Raw genomic sequence first — 16,670 nt, 5'->3', positions numbered from 1 at the left:
TGAACTTATCATAACTTATTGTACTTCTTTCTTTATTTCTTTTAATTCTTAGTGCCATCCCTTCTTCCTTGTGATGTCTTCACTCAAGAGATAGCACAACCTCTGCATTGAATTTAGGAACTATCTTCGATGATATTTTTTCTTTGATGAAGAATTCAGAGTTTATTTCTCTAACTATTACAGTACTACTACCTTTTACTGAATATAGTGTCTCCTCTGTGGTGATAATGTTATTGATTTTTGGGAGTCCTATGAATTCCTTCTCTGTCACATCTTTCAGTCTGATCTCTATTTCATATTTGTACCCTTGAAGAGACTTAGCAATCAAGTCCTTCTTGGATTTTATAAACTCTGTCAAGAAATCCATGATGTATGTCCTTGCAGAGTAGAATTGAACGTTCCGACAAGCATCCCTATTAGCTAATTCATTTATAACAACGCCATAGAAGAGTTCATTCCATCATATCCTGTTGTATCAAATAATAACTTTATTGACAACCTATGGAAGAAAAAAGAATTTTACGAAACAAGAAAAACAAACAAATCAATACTATATCCTCATCAAGAGTTTGTAAGAAGATTTATGTCTCCTCAAACACCATATAATAATTTATTGTTGTTCCATAATGTTGGATCAGGAAAGACATTTACATCTATAGCAGTTGTTGAATCTCATAAATCGTGTAAAGGAAGAGCACTCGTACTCGTAAGAGGTAGGACATCTGCTGATAACTTTAAAGATCACATTCGTAAGTGGCCAGGTAGAGAAGTAAAAGATTATGAAATAAAAAAAGTACATCTCTTTTGCAAATAAGCTAAAGAGATTAGGTGACAATCAAGTAATATCAAGCTTTAGTAATAGGATAATGATAATGGATGAAATTCATAACTTGAAACATTCTATGTCAGACCTTGATGCAGAGACTGTGTATGGTCAAATGTGGAGATTATCTCACCTTGCTAGGAACTGTAAAATACTTCTTTTAAGTGCAACCCCTATGATAGACAAAGCTGAAGAGATATTATCTATTCTTAATTTAATACTTGATGTTGATCATCAATTTGATACATCATTCTTTCTTACCAAAGATGACTTTAGAAGGAGCATAATAGGTAGAATATCATATCTTAATAGTAACCAACACATGGCAAAAGTAATAGAAGAAGGAGTAACTCTAGAAGGTTGTTCAGTTAAGGTCGTTCCATCTTACATGGATGGATATCAGCTTGAAGCATATAAGAAGATAGATATTAATAATCTCGATGACAGTGTATATAGAAACTCTATATACTATTTTTTAATGACCTTTTGGGATGGAACATATGGTGCTCAAGAATTTACAAAGATTGTAAGAATCAAAGAAGATAATAAAATAAAGTATACACTCAATGAAGAAGTCGTACAAAAATTAAGAAGAGACAATTTACATTTGTACTCTTGTAAGTACTCAAAGATGCTAGACATAATAGAAAGCAACAAAGACATGCTAGCATTTATATTTTGTGAGGAAGTTAAAGGAACTGGATTGATTATGATGAGTTTTATATTTGAACTCTTTAGATACCAACTATACGATGGTGAAAACATCGATGAGATCGATAAGGGTCTGCGATATACGTTGTATATAGGAGATATAGTTGCTTGCTCCAACCCAGAAAAGAGACTAGATGGGTTTAGATCCCCAAAGAACAAGTATGGAGAGTATGTTAAGATATTACTTGGTAGTAGAATTAGTGGAGAGAGTGTAAGCTTAACTAATGTAAGACAAGTGCATATTGTTACTCCTCATTGGAATAAGTCGACGATAGTGCAAGCAATTGGAAGAGCAGTAAAGAGTCAATCACATGATCTTTTGAAGGTCGAAGAAAGGTCAATACATGTTTACAGACATGTGGCTCTTGTAGGTAAGAGCAACAAGTGTGTACCATCTGTAAGCATAGACATATAAAAGTATCTAATCTCAGAAGAGAAATCAATGCATATAGAAGATGTAGAGAACTTTATAAGAAGTTGTTGTGTTGATTATTATTTAAATGTTGATACTACAACAGTAAGAAATGGATTTGGTGATGATATATCAATATATCTCTTATGGTACTACAACGATATAGAAGCTTCTATACTAGAGATTGTCACTACATCAATGGATGTTCTTTCGATAGGCACTATAAGTGCATTGTTAAACACCAAGAAAAGTGTAGTGAAGGCTTTAATTAGAAAAGGTATTAGTCTCGACAATAGAACAAGAATTAAAGAGATAAAGGGTATGATATACTTAGACTCTGTTGCTACTTCCAATAAAGATACACACTTATCAAGTTTCAAACAACGTATTAATGTAAGCATTAATTACTTTACAAAAGTAATATATGAAGATAAGAGAGATCTTATATATGTAGTAACATCAATGAGGATGTAGTAGAAGGTACATCTACTTGAATCAGCAATACTAAGTAGTAATAAGAACATTAGTTTGTTCTTTGAGAATTCCTTTGATTGTATCAATGACAAATATTATCACATACTGTCGTATAGAATAGCAAAAGATAATTACTAGTACTCTTTATCTTCAGAATCCTTTAAAGCATGTATGAAAACGAGGAGGTTAGATGGTACCTGGACAACAGTAAGTGCTGAAGATGAGCTTAACATAATACAAAAGATAATATCGAAGTCAAAGCGTTCTAGAGAGATAATGGAAACAAAGCACAAGATATATGCTATATTCTCTAATGGAGATAATAGGTTTAGAATACACAACTCTTTATCTCAAAATAAAGAAAGGTCGCTTAAGGATCTAAGAAGCATTAACAGAGGTAGATGCATAGATTCACATAGTGGATCTATGATGATGGATATACTATTGTACTTGCTTACATATAAAACTAAGCAGGAAAGTATTATGGATATCATAGGACCTAAGTTCTACAACTTTTCAGATCAAGAGAGTCTCATGAGTATCAAAAAGTCACATACTATAAAAGCATTTACAGATTAGAAGTATGATAGTCTGCTATTACTTCTTTACAATACAAAGCAGAAGCTATATAGATGGATGATTACAAGGACCAAAAAGGAACTCGCAGATATTATGATCAAGATCTTAATAGAGAATGATATGTATATAGTCAACTGATAAATAATATAATCTTATAGTATACGTTATCAACATCAACCAGTCATGGCCTCTAAAAGAAGAGTTATATATGATTTGAACCCTTTGAATATAATGTTCACACCTGTAATAGACACATTCCAATCTTTTGGATCGAAAGGAAAGTCTGCAATTCCATCTGCTGGAAAAAAGGGTTGGTATATCATACAAAGCAGAAAATGGAATAGAGTACCCTTTGATACTAGCACCAAAAGGGTGTATGTTCTATTCCTTTGGGATACAAGATGATTCCTTTTCAGGATCTAGCAACAAAGGAAGCAAGAGTATGTGCATTAGCATAAGTGTAGAAGACAATAAAGACACCAATTAAAATGGGTTTCGTGCTAATGTACACGCAATATATGATCGCTGTAAGGAATACATCGCTGCAAGGAAGTTGGTATCAAAGTATCAAAGGATACAATATATATGTTCAAACATCCATTAAAGGAATTCACAAAGTATCAAAGCATACAATAGATATGTTCAAACATCCATTAAAGGAATTCACAAAGGATGGTATCACAACAATGCGGATGTATGCAAAGCTTATCGTAAGTAACAAAGATTCAAAGGTATGGATTACCTTCTATGACACAAAACAGAACAAGGTGGATCCTAAGTCTCTAGAAGGAATCCATTGTCGAATGTATCCTGCTTTACTCTTTGACTCTTTATACTTCTGGTCTGGTAGTAGAGCTTCTCTACAGTGTAAGCTTTCAGAAGCTGTAGTGGAGTTAGTAGATAGAGCTACTCCATCACTGGATATGAGTTTGTTGAAGACAAAGGATGAGAAAGATAATATATAAAAAAAAATTTAGAACATTACTATAGGCATGAGTTCTTACAACGAGCAACTGTAGTGCTAGTCATAGATCAAGCGCATATCGCCTCTTACAGCGCACAAAGTGTACAATAGCTACACAATAAAAAAGGAGAATATATACTCTTTTTTTTTTTTTTTTTTTTATTTTTTATAACAGTATACTTATAGCCCGAAGACGTTAACACAAGTTTGTCAAGTGTATATAATTAGTATTATCATACTTCGAAGCTACCCATTTGGTGTCAATGGCGTCCAACAAGAAGGTCATCCTATTCGGAAAGACTGGCAGTGGAAAATCCACTGTTTCCAATGCTCTCGTAACAAATGGTTTAGAGCAGGTGGTGTTTCAATCCAGTGCAGGCTTTAGTGGATGCACATGGGCAATACAAACAGGTGCCGGAAAGGGATGGGAAGTTATCGATACTGTCGGCTTAGGAGAATCATCAGCTGGCAAGGTTAATTCTGAAAATGCAGAAAGTTTAGTCCTTGACTTTCTCAAGAAAGTAAAAAGTTCGTACTCTCATATCATATATGTTAAGTCCGGAGTAGAAAGATTTGATATTGTTGATGAAAAGATATGGCAAACATTTAAATATGTAATTGCAGGAGCAGAAGACTCGTTTATCGTGCTTATCACACATCAAAACAGAGCGTGGTTAGACTCCAAATTTGATGCGTTATCCACAGTGGGTGAGACTTTTGGGTAGAGACAGAATCTTGGTTACAGATATTCCACCAATAGATCAAGATAGCGAAGCAGAAGAGGACATCAGGCCTATCAGACAAGATGCTATAAAGAGGCTGGAAGAAAATCTTACGAGACTGTTCATAGACAGAGGAAGTCTGTACTTTACTCCTCATATTGCTAGTATGAGCGAGTCAAGCCTTATGGAGACTGCTAGGTCGATACTTGATTTTATAACGGAGATGTCAAGGGCGGCTGTAAATGCTTTCAGTGATGCTCTTGGGATTCGCGATTACAGAAAGATAATGCAGGTAATCTTGTCTATCTTTAAGTAAAGCAGTATTTGAAGCTCACACAAAGGTATAAAAAAAAATAACATGTAATACTGCTAACTAATAGTATCGCATGTTATTTTTTTTGTATTTCTATATGTCTACTGAGGAAGCAACATGAAACTTTCATCTATTTTGTCTCCTCCATTTATCATTGCCTTTAAGTGCACTATAGGTCGTTTCATAAGAATGTGGGCAATCTCGCCAATCATTTCTGCAAGCTCTGTCTTGCCAAAGACACCAGCCTTTGCAGCGCTTCGGCTCTGTAGGTAACGAAGAGTCTCCTGTGATAAGTTACTTCTGTGAAATTGTGTCTCTGATAGTCCCGCATCTGCGAGTACTTCTTCTAGTCTTTCTAGTGACTCTTCTGCGTTCTTCTTAGCCTTTGCGATTAGTCTCTACTTTTTGTACTCATCTGAAAGCGTCTTGAAGTTCACCCATGTAAATCTTTTGCACTCATTGAATCGCCTACGCAGGTCATCCTTTTCAGATTCTGAAAGACCGGTTTCGCAGCAAGTAACAACTATGCTGAGGTTTTCCTCTGCATTGGGAAGAAGCTTAACAAAGAATTTCCATAGCATCTCGTCGTAATAGTCAATTCGACCGTGTCTAATTACACAGATGAAGTGGGCATGTGTCCCACCTACCTTTGACATGAAAGTCTTTAGCTTCTGTATTGCAGCTTCAGTGGGCACTGTCCCTTCTGTCTTTGTCTCTCCAAACCCAGGAGTATCAGTAACGAACCAACCTCTACCCTGCTCGCTCGTAACGTCCTTAGTCACACCTTTTGCACTAGATCCTGATATAAAATTGGAACAACTATCAAGACTACCCTGAGTTAACATACGCGCAACAGTTGATTTTCCAGAGCCTGTTCTTCCAAAAAGGATTATCTTTTCATTAGACCAAGCTGTGATCATACCTGTACCTGCCAGGTCTATGTCCATAGACATTGTAAATGCACCAGTCTTGTCAAGAGCAGTAAGTACGAGTTGTACTTGCTCTATCTGAGTGCATCCCACAACTATGTTGTGGTAGTCTTGTTTCTTGTTGTAGTCCTCCCGTTCTATTTGCTTCGGAATTTCATTCCCCTCTAAGACAACAACAAGTTTGTACCTTTTCGTCCCAAACATAGCCCACATTATATCCAGCTGGTTGCTGAAAGTAGAGGACGATTTATTTTTTATGGTGTCAGAGTCCGATGCCCAAATGATCTTTATCTCACGTCCGTAAAGCCTACTTAAATGCCTCGATGATATCCACTTTCTTGCACCTGATAAACCTCCTTCTATATTCTTTCCTGAAACAGAAAAGGGTCCCGCATCCACGATGGAGTACATGTCTGTCAAAACAGGAGTACTCGTCATAAGACTGGCAATAGTAGATCTGTAGTCGCCGTGTCCAATGACGACTACAACGTGCTTAGCAGTGTCTCTGGCATCTTTAACTTGCTTGAAGACAGATCGGGCCTGAGAGTGGCCTGTACCAGCCATTGTTGTAGGACTACGTCGAAGAGTAACAAAAAGTAAGTGGTCATAACAAATATGACATATCAAGTTTGGTAATACAAAGAGATACAAGAATACTTTTCATCATCACTAATCACTACATTAACGCCTTTTGCTTAACTTGTTCGTCTAGTATATGCATTTGCAACAGAGCGTACTAGCAAAGATCTTCGAGCAGAGTAGAACGGCTTCACCGAAACTTCTTGAAAACCAGAAGAAGGCCCGGCCACATCCAGAGAAAGACGATCATTTGAACTAGAGATTGAAAGACGATCAACACTAGTTAACACTAGTTGGGAGATGTGTAGATTGTCCGACAATGGTTTCAAGGGGACTCAGTTTAGGTGTTTCAGGACTTTCGATGAAGCCAAGAACTTTCTACTGAATGAATGATCCTATAGAATTAAGTCGTTGGATTTCTTCTAGGGTTGAAACTAGTTAAGTACAAGCAACCTTTAATGCAATATTAGAGGATGCAAAGGTATAAAACAAAAGCATTTGTTTAAAGTGAGTTTAATACTATTTTTGCTAACCTAGCTTAGATTGCCTTGTTTTTGGCCCTACAAAGTATATAAAAGCTATTTTTACAAAAACGCAACTAAATTATTTTACTGCCTTCTTATCTTTTATCTATGTTTTTATTTTAATTTTCTATTATTTTTTAAAATAAATTCTTTTATAATGTAATACTTTCCTCTTTCTTTCATCCAATAGCCATGTTACAACACAACAACAATTGTTTTTTTACTATCTACTTCCCTGCTTGATGAGCTAGGAATCTTCTAAATGCCTGATGAGCTACACTAAATCAATTTTTAATTGATTGAATCCAATAGAATAATTTTCGAATGGAAATTTAGTTGGATTATAAAATACAAAAACAACTAATTAGAACATATTACCTAAAAAACGTTCTAATGTGGGGCTCCTGTGGGGTTAGTTTAGCTCACTCCAACCGCCTAGTGTAAACCAATGTTTGGGAACTAGGTTGTTTCACAAGGGAAAATTGAGCTAGGCATATTTTGGTTGAACATAGCCCCGACAACATCAAGATTTTCAATGGACAGAGTATCTACAATGTAGAGAGTAATCAAACCATAGGTTTGAAAATTGTTTCCAGAAAGTTTCAAAATTTGTAGATTCATAACTTAACCAGCACATGATCTTCCAAGGATAGTAGATGCGTGGGCACCAACTGGTCATTCAGACGTCATACCTCCGAAAAAAAAAATCTTTCGTGAAGCATTAATTGGTATAACTTTGTATTCGTAACATTCCCGTCGATCTTGGACACAACCCCAATCTTTGGGGACGTTCAGGAGCGCTTGCGTATCGGTAACTAATATCGCGGAAAACACACGAGTCAACGTCTAACAGCTAGCATGCCATGTTTGCAGCAACACCTACAGTAAACTTCCCCTCGCTGCGAGCTGAAACACCGCTTCACGCATGAACCGCAAATCACCAGACCAACTGTACTACAAATTCCAAATTGGGCAAACCACAAGAGCCTACAACCTCGTCATGAAATATAGACATCTTTATACCACAAGGCTTACTCGTGAGAAACTGTCCACAGTGATGGTACAAAAAAATGGGGTTGAATTTAACAGGAGCTACTCTACCTACAAACGTTCCATGTCACCTCCCTCTCTATACGAAATCTCCATGTCATGAAAAGTTCTACCACCACGCCACAGCGCGCGCAATGCAGACCGTGGCGAGACTTGGTCAGTTGTAGCAATCGGTCCAGGTGATCCGCTGCATCGCAACAGGCCCATCGTCCGACCGACGAAATACGCAGCCACACACAGGCACGTACATTGCTCAACAAACCTGCGTGCCTACCTACATTTATACATAAGTGCAACTCGAAGTCCGCATTATGTGGTTCGTCCACCACAATGCAAGACTGAGTAATGTCTTAGCTCCTGGTGCTTTCATGGCTGACAGCACCCCGGAATTTTAGTGTGCTCGCGCTCGCCTCCATCCTGTGAGCCCCCATCACTGCAGGGTCCATCATCCTGTCTGAATCGCTCGCAATCCCGCCCGCGCAGCCAGCTGCTGCTTCCAATTCCTCCCCACTGCCTTCCCGCTCCCCTGCCTGTGACGCTGCTTCACCTGCTTGCACGACTGCAGCGTCTTCAGCTTCTGCCAACCCTGCCACATCACAAGTCGTTAGCGTTGTCGCCTCGTGCAAATACCCACCGCAGATCAGCTGTTCGCAGTACCCTTAAGATGGACCCAAAACTGGAAACCGATCTCCGCAATAGAACCTGTTACTGTAACCTGATCCGCATTCTCTCATTCCTCCCATCATTTGCCAACAATCTACGGAATAAAAAGTAAAAAAAAAACGGCCGCATTGCTCCCACTCTCGCGACATAGATCCATCAACACAAACGCATCAGCCTTTAACACATGTCCTACCTGACGACGCCAGTCTCAATAACTCCGGATCAGCTGCAGCTTTCTTCTGCTCCCCGTAATTGTGCAGTCGCCGTCCCACAAGGTAGCGATCGTCGCGGATGGCATCGTGAAGATCCAATACCCATCGATGCAGTCGCTGTCCACCGTACCAGACGATTCCCAACAATAGGCAACCCAACCAAGCATAGCGATACACTGCCGAATTCACCTTCATTGAACACCCGAACAGAGGGAACACTCCCCGCCCAAACACATACGGCACGCACAGAGCTGTCAACAGCTGGATAAGAACCGGGCCCACGATTGCTGTGAACACCCACCAACCTCTTAAATGGGAAAACCCATCGGTCCGAACTTGCTCGAACTTCACTCGCCAGCTGTCATCCACCAGGGGCACGATCTGTCCAAACGTCACCTGTTAAATGAACAGCAGGCCTTACATGTTCAAACACCCCACGTTTCACATACACCACACTACGACAAGGAAATCCCAATCACTCTGCCAGGGATGTCCAAGCTATCCACACACCAGAAACAAGACAACAAAACGATCACTAGATTAAAACATCAACCCAAACAAGCGTGCCACCAGCTTGACCATGCGCCAGCACTAATCCTTGCAACTAACAACCAACTCCTCCACACAAAAACCCACTCACCAGCCTTGTCCAGATCTTCAGAAACACCAATCCCAACGCCCAGTCTTGGTACAGGAGAAACACTGGGCTCTCATCAATAGGCACTCGCAAGGGAACCACAACCAGCAGCTCGAAGAGAAGCCCAATAAGCACGGGAATTACCACAACCTGCAACCCACAACATCCACTCAGTATTGCTCATGTGCCCACCACGAGCCCATCTAAGCGACTCGTACATCTTTCCAAAACCCAGAATTGTCTTCTAATTGGATACGCCAGGTAGAAGCAATCCCCTCAAAACACACGAAGCAAGTCTAACGACCACTCCATGCTTTCGGCTGCTCGATCTGCACAATCTGTCAATCTTTACAACCCAACGATCAAGGTTTAAGACAAGGCGAGGATACTGCGCCTACCCAGAGGGAGAGAAGCACAAAGCTTTTGGCCACGATGGATGACCACTTCACAACCTGTCGCAAAAACACCCGAATGTCGTGGGTCCGCAGGTAATCCACCACATACTGTATTGCTGCAGCGGTGGCCCAAAGCACGTAACACCCAATATTGAATGCGTACAAGTCTGTAACAAAACAAACATCCGTGTGAAAACGCAAAACCCCAGTTTCACCAACCAACACAAAATACCCCCAGGACGAAACAACGATTCGACCATTCCTACCATGAGCACATGCACACATCTCTACATCCATCACACAACCACTCTAGATTATCACCGAATAGACCACACCGAACTAGCACGTACTACGATTGACTGCACAAATCAAACTCTGGTGCAGCCCAGGCGCCCTTCTCACCGTTGCATTTAGCACCACGCGTAATAGGAAGACGAGAGAACGAAGTGATTATGATTCGCCCAATGGAAATGGGAAGCAGCACCATGGCCGAATTGAATGCTAGAAGAGTTAACCATGCCCCTAGTAAAAGAAGCACCATTCGCGATGCAAATCGGTACCTGATGATCAATACAGCGCAATGGTCAGTGGGGTGAAATCAACCAAACTCGCTTCCACACAACAAGAAAGCACGCTACTAGCAAATCGCTCCTCGAATGTGGTACCCCACCCCAAGCCTGCCCAGGTGCATGGCTTCCCAACACCACCCAGTTGCGACCCGGCTGGTGCATATAACCCACGTGAGTCGGATACGAAACACACACTTCGGGCACAGACCGTTCAAAGGTCACCTGAAAGCCAAAGTGTACTCCTAGCATAGATCCAATCCTTCCAGCACAACGGCAAGCACGTCGCCTCACCATCCATATGCAAGAACCTATCGTAAGCGCTACTCCATCCTAGGTAGCGCCACCGGCACATCACACACACGTGCGGAAGTCCACTTACTCATCCGTGTCATGTTCGCCCTCGTTGTCGGAAGCCTCGTCCTCCGCATCCATACCAGACGCTGTACCAATCTGGTGACGATTTCCTGCACCATCACCGTGTTCACCTCTTGGGTGATTACCATCAAAGTTGTCGCCTCTCTCTTGTCCTCCAACCCCCCTCTCTTCCTCATTATTGCCACCAACTCCATTTGCCTCCTCGGCTCCAGGGAGTAGAAACTCCGACAGACCCAAAGCCCACCCGACAGTCGAGAACCAATGGAACAAGACGCTCTTGATGGTTGCACGCGGTCTGAAGTGCTCCACAGCGAATGGTATACAAATATGAAATAGCAACATGTCTGCTGGGATCTCCGTGAACGGATCGGATACCCTGCAAGAAACACAACAACCCGTTCCCCTCAGCGCATGTTGCAACTCACGAGACCAGTAAGCTAAGAAACCCCCACTCAACCGTGGGATCCACTCAACTTGCTACCCAATGAACATCACTCGAACACATCAAGGGCAGCTAAACATAGTCCCAGCACAACCTCTTCCCGTTAACTACTTCCTCGAGCCTGTGCCCTCACCTTATGTCTAGTGGAAACATACGAGGGGCAATCGAAATCGCCAGTCTGACTGGCAAAAACACCAGCATCACAATCAGGCTGCCGTACACCACCACAGAAAGAAGCACACGGCGTGCATGCTTGTGCAAGGGATCATCGATCAGATCCCGGAATGGGTTGTAGTTTGGATCCGCCGGATCCCGCAGGAAATACAAAACCCCTGGTTTCAACACCTGGAACGCAACACAATCCCAATGGATCAATAAACGCACGTGACTAACACCACACGCACCTCCCTTGTTCGGACCCACACCCATTGTTCCTTCTTGTACAAAAAAGTGCCAATCAAGAACAGACGATCAGTCGAACACAGCAACCACTCACAATAGTTTTCACAAGCAAAGCCAAGAAGATGAGAAAACAACTGGGATGACAACAAACGAAGCAAGAAATATTGAGGGAACAACACTCCGTCACGCGCAAACACCAGCACCTATCCTAGCGGCACGACTAACAACGACCCTGGATCATACTTGACCAAGTACACGAAGAGGATTTCCTAGAGTTAAAACTACTTATTCTTGAAACCCTTGAAAACTTCAAATGACCAAGAAAAACGTCTGGTACCTCTCGCAACAGACTCACGAATATGCTGATCTGCAACATGTACACGATCCCCACCAGCCAATGCAGAAAAGAGCTCATCGAAGGGGAGGACGAGAGAAATGATACAGCCTGCGTCAATGTAACGTCACGGATGCCTAAAGTACATACATCCAACCACCATCCACACAGCAGTGGAAATACTCCAAGCTCGATGAACAGCAGGAACGCCACCTTCACCCCTGTAGCCATGTAGCTCACCCCGGCTATCACTTGCCGCGCTACTGACGGCGCAGCCTCCGCCATAGAAGCAACCCCGCGGATTCTTCCAACAGTCATAGGTTCCCCTCGACTATATCTTATCAGGACGATGAGTCCCAGGTAGAACACTACAGCTGAAAATATTGCCGCGTAGCCAACAGCCACTGTTGTCGCATCTGAAAACCTGAACGCCGACACCTGAACCACAGCTTCTTTCACCGCATTCACGGGTATCGCAACCGAAGCTGCGCTCTCGCTTGAGATACTATGCTCGGCAAGTAACTTGAAAAAGCTACCGTTGTTCTCTCTCTCTTCCCCCACCAACAGAGCAGCAGAACTGATGTCCAGACCCCGGGCAGCGGAGCTGCCATTCACACCGAACACGCCCATGGATATCTCTGACCAACGTGTCATGGTTCTGGCACTTCCCGTAGCTACCAGTATCTTCCAGAAAACAGAAATAATGATCCGACCAAGAGTGAATGGTATCAGAGCAACTATTCCCAGAAAAATTGCATTGCTCAGCAGCACCTGCGAACACAACACCACGTCCACGCACTGCTGGTTAGAACTCTGAACAACCACAAACATCACCCCGCAAAATCCGCATCTCTTGCCCATTTAATCGCCGTACAATCTTAACGACCGCAGGTGCCACATTGCCTCTATAAATTGCCATGCATTCGACTGCGACACGATCGCTGGAACTTACTGTAACCGCGTTCTCCAGTAAGTGAAAAACGGGACCTTGCATTCCCACGAGCTCGTCGAACGGCACGTCCTCGGCACCATCCGCATCCTCGACAGCATCAAACATCTGTTCCACATGTGCCTCCAGCCGTGCAGCTTGCATCTCCAGCCGAAGAGCCACGTTCTCGGCGTTCCGCCGCAGCAACTGACCGGCTCCAGCTGCGAGACCCTGAGCAGGCGCAGGCACAACGACCATCTCGTGATTGCCATGCGGGCCTCCGATTGCCTGACCCCCGTCACCTCCAAAACCTCTCACTCCGGCAACCACCTGGCCCAGGCGCCTGCCAGCTCGGCCTCCCAAGCCCCTGTCCACTGCTTCATCCTCCCTGTCGCCATCCTGCCCTCCAGCTATTTCTCGCAGGTGCCGAAAATATTCCCTCAATGACGTCACGCCCAGGAAGATAAACACGATTCCAGCCGACAGTAGGAACCCGTGCAAGCAGTCTGTGAGTAGCAGACTAAAAGTCCACCGGCTGAAAAACAGTCGCTTCGCTTCCACCAAACTCCTCACGAACGTAAACCTCCAAATCCAAAGAGTTACAAACGGGATCAGCAGAAGCCACACGCAGACTACAAACAGCAGGCGAATAAAGAACCGTGCCCCCTTCAGAGCCTTCACTGTCATGCCCAGGAACAGCTCCCGCACGGGCAGCCTCGCAGGTGCGTCAGGTGCATACACGGGCGAAAATGCAAACATATGCTTGCAAACCTGCATCGCCAACCCAACACATCGTCATTTCCTCGCCTCACCATCGTCACAACCACGCAACTACCAGCTCGTCAAACCTAATTGTTTTAGCACAACTCGTCCCACCAAGCCCATGTCCACGCACTGAACGTAAGATGACCATCACTCCCGGGAACCAAAAAACGACAACACACAATCTGAGGCACGCTTTAGGTCAGAATGTGAGAAGTCGCACGACTCCAGTCCACTTTCAGCTGCCGCAAAATGCATTTCAAATTCCAGTCTCATTCCTCAACCAGTCACCGACGCAACGTCAATCTGCCGGGTTTCGGATCCTCGGCCAAGAACCGGAACAACCACAGCCACAGATCGCCCTTGCGAATTGCGCGTTAGGCAACAACGGAGAATCCGATGTGCTGCAGTCCCGAAACCGGACCCTCGACATCGAACCTAATCAGACCTAATCTTTCCAGAGTCATCACGGAACCAGTGATCCGATCTGCCAGTCTACAACACCCCGCGGAGAACCCTAAGCATGCCCTTACAAAGGGCTTCCTCCATGGCCACCAAATCTGCCAAAATCCAAGCCGTACCTCGCACTGCCGCGCATTACTGTGGTTGAGCCACTGCAGAAGACATTCCTGGTGCACATATTTGATACTGCCACTACAGGCACACGGATGGTACAGAGACGACTCCTCGTCCCCGGGCGTCCTACAGATTCGACACACGTCCTCTTCGTCGTCAGGGTCCCCGTCCGGCAGTTGCCCGTGGCTCCGATTATCAGCTTCTTCTCTGACACCTACGCCCCTGCCCCTCTCGCTCTCACTCCCCTCACGCTCCCCCTCCCTCTCCCTCTCCCTCTCCTCCGCTAAACCTCGCGCATCCGTACGCGGAGGCTCAACCGCACCAATCTCCTCCATAACCGCTGCAACCACAATCCAAGCCTGACGATCGCCTCCGCGGCCCCTCACTCAACCAAACCACGCGTCGCTCCGCCCACGCATCTCGGCCCACGCACCGCTCACGTCCTCCTCACTCGCACCATCCCAACCACACCGCCACACGCCCGCCTCGAGGCCACCTCCGAAAACCGCATGGCACCACCTCCTCCCCTCGTCACGCCGAGCTCCCGAACGCGCCCGAGCCCTAAACCGCGACAACCCGCACCAAAACGGGCCCAAACATCAGCTGCCCCAATTTGAGCGCAGCGGGAGCGCGAATTGAATGGCCAAACGCAGAGTGGCGAAGACTTCGATCTGAGCTAGGTCAGGAAGAGGTTGTTAGTAGATGCGGGGGGTGGGGGTGCAGCGTCGTCTGAGAGATGAGAAAGCTCTGTTGTCCGAATGCATTCTGCGTGCCTAATCAACAACAGCAACACAGGAAGGAACGAAGGACCAGGAAGGAGGGCGAGGGAGGGAGGGACAGAAGGAGGCCCAGCCTTCTTCGCAGAAGTTCCTCTCCCCTGTGGCCCGCAGATCCCACATATGACTGACCATCTCGATGACGGCATCTGTCTGTGGTCCCGCCGCTCTTCCCTCAGATATCTATCCATCTCGCTCCCTCGCTCGTTCGTTCGTCCGTCTGTCTCTCGCGCTCGAATATCGTTCGACGGCACGGATCGGGAATTGGGAGGGAGGGGCTTCCTGCCTTGGGACTGGCCTGGTCCACGTGGCGTCCCTGTGCCATCCAGTCAGTGCTTCCCACAAATCGAACGGTTTCGCGCTTTCACACCGCAACTTGCACTGCCCCCCCTTCCCAAGGCCAGCCTGCATTCGTGGACCAGGGGACTTTGTTGGTGCTGGAGTCCCCTGCTGCTGCTGGAATCCCGCTCTCACCGCTTCCTTCCTTCGTCTCGCGGCGCTACCGATCGATAACACCGACATCAACGAGGAGGATGAGGAGGCAATCAAATTGTTTGACCCTCCTCTTCACAAATGTAGGGCACTCCAATGTACGTTTTGCTTGTGGACAGACACACTCTGTTAGAGGAAAGAGAAGTGTATTATTCAAAGCATTTTCGGATCATAAATTTAAGAACCTTTAAGTGTGACCAACGAGGTGAGTACACCTCACAAGAGTTCTAACAGACAATGGCATTGTGTACTATAAGATCCATGCGCTTACTCTCGATCACAATAGAATACCAGAGAGGTTGTATAGAACACTACGCAGCATGTTAGTAGCATGTAGTGCTCAAGCATACTTATGGAGTGGAATTGTTAACCCATCAACTTACACAATACATAGCCAACTAGTAAAAATTGCAGGTTATTCTCTAAAGAGGTCTATATTGGAATAAAATCCAAAGTAGATTACTTATAAGTTTTTGGTTGCTTAGCATATGTGCATGTTCTCAAATATGAGAGAAACAAGTTACAATCTAGATTGTTTTGATGTTTGTTCTCAAGTTATGACTTAAAAATCAAAGCATGTAGGCTATTTTTATCCTTAAAAAAGACAAATAGTCATTTCATAATATGTAATAATCAATAAGTAGATATTGGAATTAAAAAATGTCATACAACCATACAAATCAAATACCTTCATATAAGTATAAATAGATGAAGAAGTCATACTTTTAAGTACCATAAGTACAACTTGACATGGTAATTCTACAATAAACAACTCACTCTAATGTACAAAAGACTCTAAATACATTCACATTACAACAAAGTATTTATTTTCTAGACACACTTGAAGGCTCTAACATCTATCATATTATTATTGGATAGGTAGTTACTAAAGCCATTAATAGGGAATAAATTACATCTATAATGAGACAATCATCTTGTATATAAATATTCTTGTCATAATTAAAAGATTATATATATATATATATATATATATATATAATATCGAGCATAAAGATCCAATAATATT

General features: G+C 43.6%; 1 protein-coding gene across 2 annotated transcripts; it reads right to left on the bottom strand.

Annotated features, from left to right (window-relative positions):
• Positions 1-8,028: 8,028 nt before the first annotated feature.
• Positions 8,029-15,104, bottom strand: LOC112292389 (putative E3 ubiquitin ligase SUD1). Of its 2 annotated transcripts, none has more exons than XM_024540813.3 (10): positions 14,381-15,104; positions 13,062-13,808; positions 12,113-12,880; positions 11,507-11,718; positions 10,936-11,307; positions 10,390-10,547; positions 9,991-10,154; positions 9,596-9,742; positions 8,937-9,351; positions 8,029-8,666 (listed from the first exon to the last, which is right to left on the bottom strand). In XM_024540813.3, exons 1-10 carry the CDS (start codon positions 14,708-14,710, stop codon positions 8,431-8,433), a joined length of 3,549 nt encoding a protein of 1,182 aa, XP_024396581.1. In that variant the 5' UTR covers positions 14,711-15,104; the 3' UTR covers positions 8,029-8,430. The 2 variants fall into 2 exon arrangements, with proteins under 2 accessions (XP_024396581.1, XP_024396582.1); XM_024540814.3 differs by having other exon boundaries at positions 8,937-9,336.
• Between the last annotated feature and the right edge of the window lie 1,566 nt (positions 15,105-16,670).

Source organism: Physcomitrium patens, chromosome 15, assembly GCF_059467195.1.
Source record: "Physcomitrium patens ecotype Gransden chromosome 15, ASM5946719v1, whole genome shotgun sequence".
Classification (NCBI taxonomy): domain Eukaryota; kingdom Viridiplantae; phylum Streptophyta; class Bryopsida; order Funariales; family Funariaceae; genus Physcomitrium; species Physcomitrium patens.
This window is presented reverse-complemented; position numbering and strand designations above follow the sequence as displayed.

Excerpts from the sequence above, each read along its gene's own strand:
- LOC112292389 (XM_024540813.3), bottom strand. The coding sequence starts at position 14,710 with ATGGAGGAGATTGGTGCGGTTGAGCCTCCGCGTACGGATGCGCGAGGT. Across the intron at positions 11,308-11,506 it reads ATGTTTCCACTAGACATAAG|GGTATCCGATCCGTTCACGG; the intron begins GTGAGGGCACAG and ends TGTTTCTTGCAG. Across the intron at positions 8,667-8,936 it reads ATTGAGACTGGCGTCGTCAG|GGTTGGCAGAAGCTGAAGAC; the intron begins GTAGGACATGTG and ends GTGATGTGGCAG.